We start from the raw sequence: 15,078 nt of genomic DNA, 5'->3' as shown, positions 1-15,078 counted from the left end.
TACACCGGCAGTTTTGAATACCGAAGTGGTGTTTCCGCTGAGGATGACCCTGTGCACCCAGAATGTTTAGCTGCTGTTTGTCATCGCGCAGGCATGCAGCGCGCGCGTTGCGCGGAGCCGACGGGCATCGAGTTCTGCAATGGGGGCCTGCGGGAATACGATACACGGACGTCGCGGATTTTTCTGCACACGCGACCGTTTGCCGCTTCTCTCTTGAGCACAGAAAAGTAGAGCGATGACGTTTTTGGAACGCGCGCGTGGAGCTCTTTAGAGCAGCACGCGTTGCTTCGCCAGAAAGCAAACTTTGCTGACACCCGAAATGATGTCCGTGCGTCAAGGGTCGTTTCTCGGCGGCTGTCACGGGCTCCCGTTTTGCTTCTTCTTGCCAGTGTTCTTTCGCAAAGTTCGGTGCATTGCCTTCTTCGCACCCCGAAGAGGCAGAGGACGAGGCTTGTCTCTTTCTTGTATTCGCCCTGTTGCCGGCCCTTTCTATGCTGAAGTGTGCGTGTGTATACTTATATCCATGCCGCCGCCGCCGCCGCTGCTGCTTTCCGGGGCTGTTCTCGAGGGCGTCCCCGTGCCGCGGCGGCTGTCACAGAGCGGGTGGCCGGAATGCGGCCGAATCGTCTGTTTCCGGCTGGGGGAGCTCAAGGAGCAGACAGAGACGTAGTTACGACCGCGCGCCACACGTTCCCCACACTCCTCCGTCGCAGGCCCGGGCCTTCCTTGCACCGCGTCCTCTCGCTTTCAGCGCCGTCACGGCTGCTGAGGTGGTGCGATGCTGGAGAGAGAGAGAGCGGGGGGAGTCGCAGTTTTCGCTTTTCGTTTGCTTGGCGGCCAGTGAGCTCCGTCTGGGCTCCAGAGGATGAAGCGTTGATACACCGCTAAGAAGAGTGCCGAAGGAATAAATGAAACGAGACAGAAAACGCGAAGGGTGGTGGCGTGCGTGCGTCTGGTGTTCCATGGCATGGCTTCCGCCGTCTGTTTCGCTTTATCGCGGTCGTGGCGCCAGTGGTGATTCGGGTTGTCCTTCGTATTCCTCCGATTCCTCTCTATCTCTCTCATCGACCCTTATTCTCCAGGCCTTCGTTCCTTGCTCTCTTTCAGTCGCATTGCGACGTACGCAATTTTTGCGCTTGTGTGTAGGTTTCCTGTTGTGAAATTGCGCATTGAATCCGCATTCAAGAGCATGCATTGTGACTGGCTGTTCACTAGTGTTGACCCCAAGTGTTCCGCTTCTGTCTGTTGTCAGTGGGTCTCGGAATATTCCGAAACTTTGCACGGGAAGTAGTCCCCGACTATATATAGCGTTGCTGTGCAAACTGGCGGTGTTTGGGACTGTGGGCTTGCACTCGAGTCTGTAACGTCATCTCACGTGCGTGCACAGTGTGATCATTTATTGTATGTCCCATTTACTGTATTTATTTTCCCCTATCCGTCACAGTTTCCCACTCAATCCACGTTGAGGTAGTCGACCGACACCACCCCCCTCTTATTTGCAAAATACGTTTCGAGAGACACAGTGCTTTGGCGTTGTTACTGAAAAGAGCCTACGATAGTACGGCTCGAACCGTTGAAGAATATTCCTTCACATTTGAGTCGAACTCGCAAGTTATCCACTGCGCCGCGTGTTCTCGAATGAATGAATGAATGAATGAATGAATGAATGAATGAATGAATGAATGAATGAATGAATGAATTTCTCAGAGAGAGACGGGGGGATGCGGAGTATAAAAGCTGCACATTGCTGTTTGACAGAGATCCGGCCCCATACAGTTCCGCGGCGAGTGCGAAAAACATTGCGCCCACAGGCAAGAGCGACATGCGACTAAAGAAAAACTAATATAGGCAGCATTAAACAAAAAGTTCATGCCAGAAAATACAACGTCGATTGCAAGAACGGCACACAGAAGTACAAAAAACAATTTACAGGGATATATACGATAGTAACGTTCAAAGAACATGATCAGTGCGTGGCACCAAAAGTAAGCTGGTCTCCGATACAACGCTGTAATGGAACTATAGCGTGAAGAAATTGCGCTAGATAAGTGCCAAAGGAAACCGGAAGGGAATAGGAACAGCGAGCAGGAACAATAGGCTAAGTGATGACGCTATGACTCATCACGATCGCTTAAAGGAAATTGCGAAAAGTGTGCGCGGACCATGCGCGCACATTCCCATATAAATTTCACTATCATTTTACGCAAACTACGTCCATGCGTCTGATTAGTTTCACAGCTAAATGTAGTTACGTTATTTTGTCCGCGTTTGAGCATTGACAGCACAGTACGCAGTCGTATCCATTTATCCACTTACTTTAATAACTATAAAATGTGCAAAATGCTGCGTTCCTTATTATTTTTTTTTAATCTTCTCTTGTTTACTCATCTTTTCTCTACCCCTTACCCCATCCCCCTGTGCAGAGTAGCCAACCGGACACTTAATCTGGTGAACCTGTCTGCCTTTCATCTCTTGTTTTCCTTCCTTCCTTCCACTTACATTAAACGTCAGCCTAACCTGTTTCTCGCCCTCTTTCTCCGTTATATGTCGCAGTATGCGACTGCTTAGAGCTGACCTCGATTTTACTGTCGTCAAATGTTTTTTTCGCCCCTGTTAACCAGTCTCTGATGGTTGGAAAACCTCAACCTCAAAACAACCTTGTTTTCGGTTTTCACGGGGGTAGACGTACGTATTTTCGCACAGCTGTGTATACTTTGGCTCATGGTACGGTGTACAGAGCGCGCGGCCTTATAAAGCCACTAATGATTGGGTTCGTTCTCGTTGCGTCCTCCTCCGGTCTCTCTGCCTCCGCCTGCAGCCCGTTGCCAGAAGCCGTTTAGTTTGCACGGGTTAGGCTAGCTCCTACTATCTTTACCTTCTCCGTGTAGGCCTTGGCGGCAAGGTCGATTAGCGGCAAACAATGGCGAGTGACGCCGTCAGAGCCGTCGTTGTTATGGCGGTATCGTGAGTAACCAAACGTGTAGCGCAGCCTTTGCCTTCGCGTCCTAAACGTCTACGTCTAACGTCTCCTCCCGGAAGAGCTGTGGACCACCGCGCGGGGCCGTCTAATGCAAGCGCGGAGACGTTGCTTTTATCTGTGCCTTATTATAGACGTAAAAAAATAACACAGGCGTACGTTGTGATCAACTAGCACCACACTACCGTGCAACTGCTATTATATACGCAGGTGTACGGGAAAAAAAAAAAAAATGTCGTAATAAAGCGACTCAACGGGGTAGCGCCAAGGTGACGGAAGCAAATCGAGGCATTAGTTCGTTGGCTCACTTTGATCGGCTTGCGGTCGAAGAAACCTGTGATATACCGTGGTGCCATGTAATCTCCGCTAGCCACTTTTGCCCTTGCGCGCCTTTTAACTCTTCGTTCTCGCGGTGGCTGTAGCGTTGCGCTGCCGGGCGCAAGGCCGCGGATTCGATTCCCGACGTTTACGGTTTCCTTTGCGCGGCAATGAATGCCGCGCAAATGGAGCATATCGAGTGTTCGTTTCGTCCCCGTTGCGTCTTACAATACTTAGCGCAAGCAAAAAAAAAAAATGAATACGCACCAACTAGCCCATTTCATAGCTCTTCTATAGAGGGGAGTATGCGCGGAATGTGCGAATCCCACTCCCCTGCTTCGGACGCTCAACCCCTCTCCGCCGAGGGGCGCACTCGCCCGCGCGCCACCCCGTCCGGGTTGCACCGATGCGTCCTGACAAGGAGGCCCTGTGCAGTGGGGACAGCGGAGACGGAGGATGCCCGGATTGTGGAGGGAAAGCCAGCGAGCCGCCGCTGGTCGCATTTCCTCTGCCCTCGCGTGCAGGTGAACGCGCGCTGAACGTTATATATATATATATATATATATATATATATATATATATATATATATATTCTTTGGAGCGCACCGCTCACCTGTAACGTTATACTTCTGTTATTTGTTTTTACCTCACTTCGTCTTCCCTGCCGAACCTCTCTGATGGTCGACCTGGTTCGAGCTCTAAGCACACGCTGTCGAAGATTCGCAAAACCCGGTCCCCTTAACACGGGCATGGTTCGCGATTCATACTTTTAGTTCACGTTTAAGAGCCCTAGGTGGTCACAATGAAAATCTGGAGCCATCCACTCTACGGCTTCTCATTATCGCTGTGTTGCTTTTTGATATTTAAAAAAAAAAAAAAAAAATCCAGCGCTATCTTCAGACTAGACGATGCAGTAGTAGTAGAACGAAAGTGATTGTGCCTGGCGACAGACACGTTCTTGTTTGCCAAGGTCAAAAAACACGCAAAGGGCGACATTACACTTGTCTAAATGTGTGCAAAAGAAAAGAAGGTCAGGAAAAAAGAATAAATGAAACAGCAAAAGGAATACCCGAATGAGGTACAATTCTGTGGATAGTAAAAATGTAACAAGCACTCTTTAGAACACTGCCCTCTGGGACTATACAGAAAGCATAATTCTTCGCGCATCTGGTCGGTGCGGGTTGACGTATGCACGCGTGACGTCAGCGAGTGGGAACGTGCGCGGAGCCCACGCGCGAATAAAAAACAATAAGTAATAGGCTCGCGGTATCTGGACGATTGAGCGTGCGTGTTTCCTTTCGGCGACGACGACACGCCGTGTGTTTGACGTCAAATACGACGTGAACGTATAGTAGTAAGGTTAGAATGCACAGCTGTTAGGAGGAAAGTAAAGGCCATAAAGAAGAGAGAACCTTTTCATGAAAGGCAGTGATTTTAGCCGACCTATAGGCATCGCTTACATTCTACTCTGCGTGGGGAAGGGAATGGGGAGAGAAGGAGCGAGGCGCAAAAGAAAGGAATAAGCTAAAGGCCATGCCGGCCGTTGAGTGCAACGGCCGGCTTGCCTTTGCTTTTTTTTTTTTTTGTTATATAGGGTGTACGTCATAGGAAAGGAAATGGGCTCAGTCAAGTTCACCGTGCAAGGCCTGGGTTCGACGTTTAAAGATCAGGTGTTCTTGGGGTTTCTAAACCGCTTGCCCTCGTGAGCTAAATAGATTACTTTCGGGCATTCGTTAATGAATGCTTTATATGTTTGCCTGATGACGTACACGCCTATAGCATGCCATATATTCCAGAAAATGAGGGGCCATTGGCAGAAAATGCGCGATTGCAGCAGGTGAATGTGGAGAAGCGGCTTCGCGTTACAACTCGTCGCAGTACTTTTGCTCCTTACGTCGTACTGCTTGGATTTAACTGTATATAGGTGTGCGAATATTAATTCTTGAGGCCGAATCGAATACGAATTGAATAGTGCCGGAAACGATTCGAATAATATTCTAATAGTGAATAGCCGTTATCCAGTAACTATAAAACGTTCGTCACGTCCTATAGTATACTTGGCGTTACCAAGTTTCTGTCATTACATGTTACGAAGCGTTGTTTGTTAACAACATAAATGGAGCATTAGGAGGAGCAAACGAGTAGTTCATTCGCGTGCACAGGGCTCGTCGGAGAGTGCGAATGACTGCTGTACGACCTGTGAAGTATGGCTATACCAAAGTGACGCGTAGCCTGCTCCACTAGGCAAGCTCTCGTGTTTCACGTCTATACTAGGTCCACGGGGGCGAAAATTTGCCATACTTTTGCTACAATTTTATGTTTATTTGGGCGCAGTTGACGTTTACTAATATTTGAAGAAGTGTTCGAAAGATATTCGCATTTACGAATAGTGTCTGTTCGATCCGATGGCCGAATCGAATAGGCCATCTATTCGATTCGTTATTCGCACGCCCCTTGAGAATTAACTACACTGCCATGGCGGCAAGGATTTTTTCTTTTTTTTTTTTCTTGGAAGCTAGCGCCGTTTAATAACTGCATTCCTGCATAATCAGCAGTGGATAAATGAATATATTTTGAGAGGAGCAAATTTTGAGAGCGACATTAGGCAGATAAAACTGAACGATGCAAATAAGGAAGCTGGAATCGCCTCGGCGTTTACGGAACGGTAATCGCCTCGGCGAATAAGGAAACGGTCGAATGGCCTCGGCGTTTACCGGAATGGGCGAACGCCTTGTATGTCTTTGTCGAAGTGCGCTTTGCACAGCTCGTGCGCTGGTTTCTTCGTGTGATTTGAAATCGGGAAGCCTGACGTCAGGGTGCTTGAGATGCACACTAGAGCACCATTTAGTTGAGTGTCACATCAACCTGCGAACTATTTAAGCTCTACTCGTGTTTCTACGTGCCTGGCCTCTGCTTATGGCACCAGTCTCCAAGTAACGCACAAAGAAACGGAAAAAAATATTTCGGAGGAGAAAAAAAAAGAAAGTAATTAGATCTTATTAGTTTACTGTACTCGGTCGTGCAGCATTTACTTGCCAACCGGGTGAGTGTGTACGCGCGCACAAAGGCACGCCGAGAACAACCAAGACTCTCGGTTCTCTTTTACCACTCGCCGTAATATAAGGTCGGGGTGTTCGACGCATGCTTAACACAGCCTGACGCAACGTTACTAGACTAGCTTCAGTTTTAAAACTCGGTGCCGCTGCGCGGAACCGCCACCCGCCCGCGCCTTCGTGGCGCTGCAGTCGCGCCCGGCTTCACTTTCTCACTCGCCGGCTACGCGGGCGGGCAGGACTAAGTACGCGGTGCAGCGCTGGTGTATTCTGTGGTTCGTTGTGGACGGCGAATTTCAGCAAGCATGTCATCCGTAGAACTGTAGCCTTCCCCGAGTTTCTTAAGAATATCAGCAGACGATGCCGACGAGCTACGTACCTGACTACATAGGCCGCTATCGGAACGATGTCGACAGTTCGGCGCACCACTTTTTCTGTGCTCCCAGCATTGCGACGCTTCGCTCGGAGTGAAACAGAGCGATTCCTCGTGCCGACCGAGAACTCTCTGCAAAATCAACGGCACGCGCTCGTGCCACTGCTCCCGCGTTCGTCGTCGTCTTCCACAGCTGGCTGCGTGGCCGTTCATCTTTCCAGCGTAGAATTTCACTTCACTTCTGTCGTCTTAATGGGGAGGCCTCGTTTATGGGGGGTATGAGCCACTCATTGTCTTACGTAACGGAAAGATTTAATTTTGAAGAATCACAAGCGGCAAATCGCAGGCGAAGGCTGCTAACCACGCCGCCAAGCAAACTCGAGACATCGAACACAAGCGACAACTGCGGACTGCGGGCATACCGTCAGTGACGTCGTTCTCTCCGTCGCAGCCGATTGTGTTTGTAACCTCATAACTGAGAAACACTTTAATAAACCCTTGGGATTAAAACCCAGTGATAAACACAGTGGCCGCACCTTTCAGCTTCGCTGATTAAGCATCTTCACGGAATGAAAAATCCGACTTCCTTTTTTTTTCTTTTTTTTTTGTGTGTGTGGCTTGTGTGTTCAAACACTGACCTCATCTTTCTTTTCGTAGCGCTTCTTTGGCGTGGTGAGAAGCTTCGGTGGGGATGAAGATCACCCTACAATAACGCACTTTGGCCAGATATTCAGGCTCGTGTGCCTACACTGCGCGAAACGTTAAGACGACAGGAAGAAACACACGACATTTAGAAACGCTCATGAGAGTGGCTTGTTGGGTTAGTTGGTACATGGTTATACTAGGAAAATGCCAGCAAACTTGGACAGTAGAAAAAATCGAGAGGCAGACATAGACAAAGAGACAGGAAGGAGGCTGGTGGTGACCAGGAAGTTGGTGACAAGCCACCTTCCTGTCCCTTCGTCTATGTCGGCCTCTTGATTTTTTCCACTCTCAAGTTTGCTGGCATTTTCCTCGTATGATTTAGAAACGCAGCTTCTGCGCTTCGCTGTATGCGTTTCTTCCACTCGTGCAGTTTACCCTTCTTTCAGTATTAAAGAACTGGCGCGATAAATCTTATTGCTGTAGGTGGATAGCGCTTTCTCGTGGTATCGCTAATTCGGACAAGGGAGAACGCCAGCGAGCGTGAAACACGCGCAAACTGCCCGTCCGCTCGAGCTCAAGGCTGTTACGAGGCGTCTGCTGTGGAGCCCGATGGAACAGCGTTGCCCTCTGGCGGCTGTCACAGAAGTGGCGACAGCGGCTGTAAACGCGCGGGCGGGGAGTTTTACAACTGAAGCTAGTCTAGTAACGTTGGCCTGACGTGATTCTGCTTTCTTGTGCCTCGCAGGGCATTCATTGCATCCGCCCTGAGAGAGAGATTTAAATGTATAGGAGCGAGGGCAGCGTGTGTAGCGGCGCACGCGTCCGAGACAGAAGAACGCGTGGTGATCATTTTCTTTCTCTCTTTTTCGCAGGAACACTACTTGGCCGCCCGAGGTGTGGGCTGGGGTGCCGCGTTCAACAGCATGAGTTGCCTGCAGCTCTCCAACTCCATCCTCCAGATGACCGCCAGCTCGTGAGTACATAACGCATGGTGTTATCAGCATTTCTTTGCCAGCGTTCCTATTTCCCTCTTTGCTGCGTAATGTAGTTGGATGTATTATGGTACTCATTTTTAGGATTCCTAGGAACCTTATCGATGGTCCTGAGTGGCTCCGATGCCCCCTTTTGAGGGAGGTGATGAAGCCGCGAAAGAAAAAAAGAAAAGAAAGAAAGAACAATCACCTGCTGCTTTAATCGCAAATCTGACGCTCCATTTCGTGTCGGCGCGCATTGTGGCAGGCGCTATACACATGCAAGTTGCAAGATAATCATGATTTATGATGTGTAGCGTTCTCTGGCACCACGTGGTTGGCAAGCTATCGTGAGACGTCTATATGCCGATAGAACAGATGCGCATACCTCCTCAGGAAATATTCCAACTATATGGTTATGCGGAAACATTGTATGCTTATAGCTCATCCATGGCCGCGTTACCCGAGTCTGGTGACTACGCAGGAAGATATCTGGCGGTGGCATGCATAAAGCGCGTGACGTCAAGAGGTCACGTGTATTGCCATAAAGGCGGCCGGTGGTTTGCATCGCAGTGGTACAATTCGCCATGCCCCCTCACGGGTTGCAGAATCAAGCGTTTTTCCTTTCTTTAAATCACTATCATACGCACTAGCGCCGCACATTCGAGCCAGATGTGGGCGTCCAATTGCGCTGCGGCTGAATCGCCGCTTGATTCGACTACTAGCTCGTTCAGCTATGCCACATTAACGGCGGACAGTCAGCTCATGGATTTGTCTCGAAATCTTGGTGCTTGTGGTTTCATGTGTTCTTGTGGCCTCGTTGATTACGCTTCAACTTTATAAATTTCCAGGAGGTCACGTTTTTCTCAACGGACGGTAAGTTTCTGCGCGCATGCGTAATCATCGAGAATTGTTGCATTTATAACGCAATATCGCTGAAAAGTTATATATTTTTCCCGTGCGCAAATGCGTTCGAAAGCCAGAAGGACAAAGCTGTAAACAACGCTGCCGGGCCTTTCCTTGGGGTCATCACTTCGACCCAGACGCGCGCGGGCAAAAAACGCGTGACGCGCCGCGGTCACGAGCGAACGCCTCCAAAACTTTCGGCGCGTCCGTACGGCGCGCTACCGCCGCGGATTCTCGTCGGCCGGCCGGACCATTAAGGCCGGGGAAGATTTGGCACGCGTTTTTATGCGGCGCTTCGAGAGCCTCGTCGGCGTCGGCAGTCGTGCTTCCACCGAAACTCGCCATCGCGCGCTCCCTCTGTTCCGCCCGCGCCTCCGATGATGAACACCGGCGGTCGTCGCCGCGAGTGAGGTGAGAAGGCGTGCGGCGGGCAAAGATTATACGAGGTGGGAAACAAAAACAAACTGTTCCAGCGAGCGCTGCCTCGAGGCCGTGTCGAAAGAGGAGGACGAAGTCCCTCGCGCGCCGCGCGGCTCACGCGAGCCCGCAGCGCGCGCAATGCCCACACCGCACTTCGCTGCTACCCATTCTCTCCCCCACCGCTGTCTCGCAGCCGTGCTGCCCCCTCGAAGCCCGGCGGAGACGAACGCGGGCGGGCGGGCACCAGACCGAGTGGTACTACACCGCAAAGTAAAACACTCGGCAGCAGAGGCCAGTCGAGGCATCACGGGCGAGCGTCTCGGGTGAAGTCTGGCATTTCCTGTTGACGCAGGTTTTATTTTGCGCTCTGCCCCGCGGGCGCTTGGCGCCTGGTCCTTTTGTGTCTCTGCCGCGCGCCTCCTCTTCCCGAGGCCAAATGGCTCGTCGTCGTCAACGGAGGAGGTGCGGGAGAAAGGGAATTCGATATGGCGAGCTCTCGCCGCGGAGGAGACTGGCCGCGGAGCGCGGGAAAACGTAGAAACGAAGCGGAGAGGGCGAGATGGACGGAGCGTGAACGGCGCGAGGACGCGCGAGACGCAGAGAGGGGCGCGTACGCACGCCTCCTGCGCCGAGCATCATCCTCGGACGGCGTGGGCGTGCCCTCGACTGTATGTTGTTTTGAACAGCCAGCCGCCGATCTTCGTTACTCTGCGGCGCGTTTTTCTTTTTCTTGGGGGGGAAGGGGGGAGAGCGCGGATATCTTGTCTGGTCCCTCCCTGATTCGTTTTCCTAATTGCGCGCGCTCACTCGCTCAGCCCGCACCGTGCGCGAGGTCGTTGTCATTTGCGGTGGCCCGAAGTTATGGTTCGCCCCCAGGGGCGGTTGGAAACGCGAACGCCCACCTTCGCTTTGGCGACGATACGCTGGACGCAAGCGGCTTCGATACTCGGCCCATTCGCTCTCCGCCGACGCGCGCGGTTGTTTACGCTCCTAGCGTGGGCACCGAAAGCTCTTGCGTGGGGCTGTATGCGTTGATGAAACCGATAGATATTGGCCGCGTATTGCGGGAGATTCCGCGCTCTTTGTAGGCTTTCTCGGGGCGGAATTGGCCGGCCGATTTTCTTGGCGAAGAGTGGGTTGCGTTGGCTCCTTTCTTCGCAGTGGAAGTTGTCCCACTACGCGCGAACAGTGGGACTTGTATTGCGACAGGGGATGCCCTTGCGCTCGTGATTGATTCACGTCGACTTGGGTCGAAACGACGGGATGCGACGTGATCAGCGCGTTGCTGCTGTTTCGACAAAGGCGATTTAGACCGCGACTGTCACTTCGGTACCGTGAGTGTATTGTTCGGTGACCGATGATGATGCCGACAGCAGGCTACATTCAAAGCACCTTGGAGGTGTTTTGAACATTCATTGAATGTGCCAGGGCTGCCAGCTGTCGTTTGACTTGTCTGAAATAAAACATACGCAGCTATACAGTACTGGCGCTGACACGCTTGTCTTTTGTCACTTGTCGTCGCGCTGCTAGTTTTTTCTTTAATGTGAAAGCATTACTTTCCCCATTACGCGAAAATTCGGCGTCATCGGCGGCGGCGTGACCTAGCGATGGCGCCAAAACTGGCCGATGGCGCGAAGAGAAATAAAAACGTTAAAAATGCTCGAAATGACGTCAAATTTTTCAGGGTGGTTTCTGTAAACAAAGTAAATTAGTGGCTTTGAAAGTGAAATTCGCTACATAGCGGTCTGAGTGGGAATCAAGCCCGGGCCTTTGGGGTGTGAAACGAGCACGCTTCCCTGACACCACGGCTGCTCCATAGTTATTGCTGACTAAAGGTGTGTGCCTAGTGCGTGCGTCATTGCGCACGTGACGGCGCAGCCAATAGCGAGGAGGTGGTGCCACGTCATCAGTATAACATGAGCGCACTATCTCTCGCGCCTCACTTGCTCTTCGGATTTCATCGGTGCTGTGTCTAGTGCGACGAATTGTCGACGCCATGTGATGAGTGTTTAAAACGAGCAGCGCTGCTTCACGTGCGTCATCGTCTCCACGAAAGTCGCCCGAATGTTCCCGGTCTGTGGCCAACGTATACGCAATGACGCATGCCGAATTAGCAGAAAGAACTTTAATGCATGCCGAAAACATCATTCGAAAACATTGTACTAAAGGGACTATAATTCTTTCGCATTCCCACACGTAAGCAGTCGCAAATGTCCTTGCGGATTTCTTTTTTTTTTTTTTTTTGATGGCGTACCAACTAGCCCAAACCGAAATATAACACCAAAATATTTGATTATCCGCTTGTTCTTGCCCCTTTTATCCCGCATGCTTTCGTTTTCTTTCTTCTTTCGTGTGTACCATAAAAAAACTTTTCGGCAGCATGTTAAACTCTCTGTAATACTTGAATGCGGAAGCCTCCTGCACACTTCGTAATGCATTAAGTATTACAGTCTGGGACCAGACTTCTTGCAAAACATAACTAGCCTCAGTGGGAAGTACACGTCTGACTCTTTCAGGTCGACCTCCTCAACAACACATGTGAGCACTTAATGCACTACCTAAATAAAGATGCAGCATGCTTGTCGCCAGTAAGTGTTACAAATCTTTAACACAAGCCGAACACAATTATGTTGCATCCTCTCAGCAGGAGGAAAAAGCACTCGCTGTCGAACGCCTTGCTTCCGCCGCTTCGCACGTCGCACCTCCTTTCTAGCTTGTCGAGTATCCTCGGCGGTAGCGTGCTTCCGAGGCCTACCGCGCAATCCACTAGTCCCCAGGCGAGCGTCATCCATCGCCGTCGACTGTTGCCGCAACCGCTGCCGCTGCCGCCACCGCGTGACGTCAGCGACGTAACACCTGTTTTTCCGTCTGCGTGCGTTCCCCTCTCCGCCCGCCTTTCGCTGGGGGAAGGTCATGTGGGTTTTTGTACTACTTTTTGCGTCTGCCGTGTTTCGCTCATTGCCAGCGCGCAACGAGCCACTTAAATGGACACTAAAGGCAAGTTATTAAGTAAAGCTAAAGTGATAGATTAGTGCTCGAGAATCTCTTAGGCGTCAATATTATCGCAAACGGAGCCTTAGTAATCGAGAAATTGAGGTAAACGATTCGAGACTGCTCCAGGACATTCATGTACTTGCCCGATGACGAAGGCACTCCTCATTTAAACTCTGTCACTAGTACTCAAGCACTCGTTATAAAAGCTTAACTGTATTGCGCCAAGACGAAAGGAAATGCTATTTTTCCAGCTTTGTTTCATTTTTAGAAAAAAAGAAGAATTCATTGACATTAATTACCCTTGACAACGTCGCGGGCGGCCGAACGGTTTCGTTTTCGCTCGACTCCGCGCAGCCCGCGCTTGCACGTTTCAGTAGTTTTGTTTTTTTGTAGTGCTGCGCTGGTTTTGCTCGCTCGCGGAACTCACACAAACTGCAAGTAGCAGAGAAGTCCACTTCTATGTGTTGTCGCGGGATGGCCGAACAGTCCACGCCACTTGACCAAAAGCAGCTGCAGCAGCGAATCCACTGCTCTGTCTTGGCTTGCTTTCTCCATGGCCGCTCGTTTGCTTTTTCAGCAAAAAACCGTACCGCCGTCTGTCGGGCGCCGCTTATTTTCTGACGGCAGCAAAAGGCGGTGATGGCGTATGAAACGTCACCACTCTCCGATTGGGTGGTGGGTTTGAATAGCGATAAAGGCATTTGGACCCTTCAGATTCAATTTTCTCGCAAACTAAGTCTTTTCTTGGCGCGAAACAAGCGTCGCGAGGTTTCTGGAATGGTATTTAAGCAGTCCACGTCGACCTACTATTTGCCTTTCGTGTCCCTTTAATTCTCTTGCCTTAAAGGGCCCCTCACCAGGCCACACAGCGAACTTTGGCTTGTACACTGGAAATTGTTACGTGTCTTCTAGGGAGCGTTCTGCCGCATTTTTTTTTTTCAAATCGGCTTATTAATAGCCGAGATAGAAATATTTCAGTGCCGCGAACCAATGATTTCAGAAGGCGAGCTTCACCGTAAACATGTACGCTCTCTCCACTTGCCCTGTCTAGGCTCCGCAAGCGAAATTCCTTTCCTGCGTTCTCCCATACAGGACCTCGAGGATCGCTTGGCGCATACGTCGCAGGCCCCGCCTTCATGTTTTTCTCCTCGCTTTCTTGCGGCGCGGCGCACTTCTGCTGACGGCGTCGCGCGCGAGTTGTTGCGATCGTCTCGTTTCGTGCAGCGGCGGATTTTGCGCGCTGTGCGCGAGGGCACCTGACTAGCGGTTATTATTATTTCTCTTAAGTTTTGATTCGTCTATTCTAGCAACACATTACACAAATAACAGATGTTGCCTCGAATAATTCTCGAAGTCACGTGTCATCACGAGCGACGGCACAGCGCGTACACGTGTACGTAGGCGCACTAGCACGTGTACGTCATCTTCGGGCTTGGAGCGTCGCGGCCGCGAGGAGAAGGAGAAAATGCGTTCGGTTTGAAATTTCATATTTTTCCGCGGCGCGTAGCGATGTAATACTTTGCAGACACGATCGTTATCGCGCATTGTATGCCCTGGGCTTATCAGCTCGAAATGGCAGACCTGGTGAGACTTGGTGAGGGGCCCTTTAAAAGTCAGTTTGTGGAGTTATGCTTCCAACGGCGGCAGCGTGCTTCGCCGCAAGCACAAAGTCCTTGAGGCAAAGCGGCTATGCCTCGTATAGTACCGAGCTTGAGGACTAGCCGCTGTCAAGGGATCTTTCCTGATTCTCTACACTTGTCAGTTATCGCAGGCAACAGCACTAACACTGTCAGTTCCCATATGAGCTCAAGTTTGGATTCGTGAGTATGCACACTGACGTGTGGTGTTTTCGTATTTTCGACAGGAAGAAAGCGTTATTGTTCGAATAGCGATGACGAGAGAAGGGTTAGCCACTTACAGCAAATATAGCGAACAAAAGTAACAAGCAGAAGCTACACTCGGCATATTCATGTTGAACAATACGAAAGTAAATAGCCGATAGCTATGGAAATAGAACCCGATTGTGTGTTACAGCGCAAGGCTGCCGCGTTTGATGCTTTCCTGGTAGCGAAGGCACTCATTGCGGCATGCATACAAGGACACGTCAAACTGTGGACACATGTACGTGGACTCACCACAGTTTCAGTTCGCACCAGGGCCGATGCTGCACAACAAAGAATAAATGACCAGGTAACCTCCTGCGAACTTCGTACATGCAAAGCACGCACATCGCCGTAGGTGCGTGTATTTTCTTGTGCTATTTTTCGTTTCCTCCTTTTTTTCTTCTTCTTCGCTCTGCTCTTCAACCAGCGGCGCTTCCACAGGGTCTGTTCTCTGATTGCTAAACGCGGAAACGGGGCCGGTGCCGCCCGTCTGTCTAAAGCTGAGGTGACCTTGGTGACCTATAGCGAGCGCGAGATA

At 50.7% G+C, this 15,078-nt stretch overlaps 1 protein-coding gene across 1 annotated transcript in view; it reads left to right on the top strand.

Annotated features, from left to right (window-relative positions):
- Window positions 1-15,078, top strand: part of LOC126542433 (growth factor receptor-bound protein 14-like) — a 221,745-nt gene that overhangs the window by 67,570 nt on the left and 139,097 nt on the right. Inside the window, exon 2 of the mRNA XM_050189497.3 lies at window positions 8,239-8,339. Within this exon, the coding sequence (XP_050045454.1) occupies window positions 8,239-8,339 (101 nt within the window). The remainder of the gene's footprint in view (window positions 1-8,238; window positions 8,340-15,078) is intronic.

This window comes from Dermacentor andersoni, chromosome 2 (assembly GCF_023375885.2).
Source record: "Dermacentor andersoni chromosome 2, qqDerAnde1_hic_scaffold, whole genome shotgun sequence".
Lineage (NCBI taxonomy): Eukaryota > Metazoa > Arthropoda > Arachnida > Ixodida > Ixodidae > Dermacentor > Dermacentor andersoni.
Note: the sequence above shows the minus strand (reverse complement) of the source record. Positions and strands in the feature narration are given on the sequence as shown.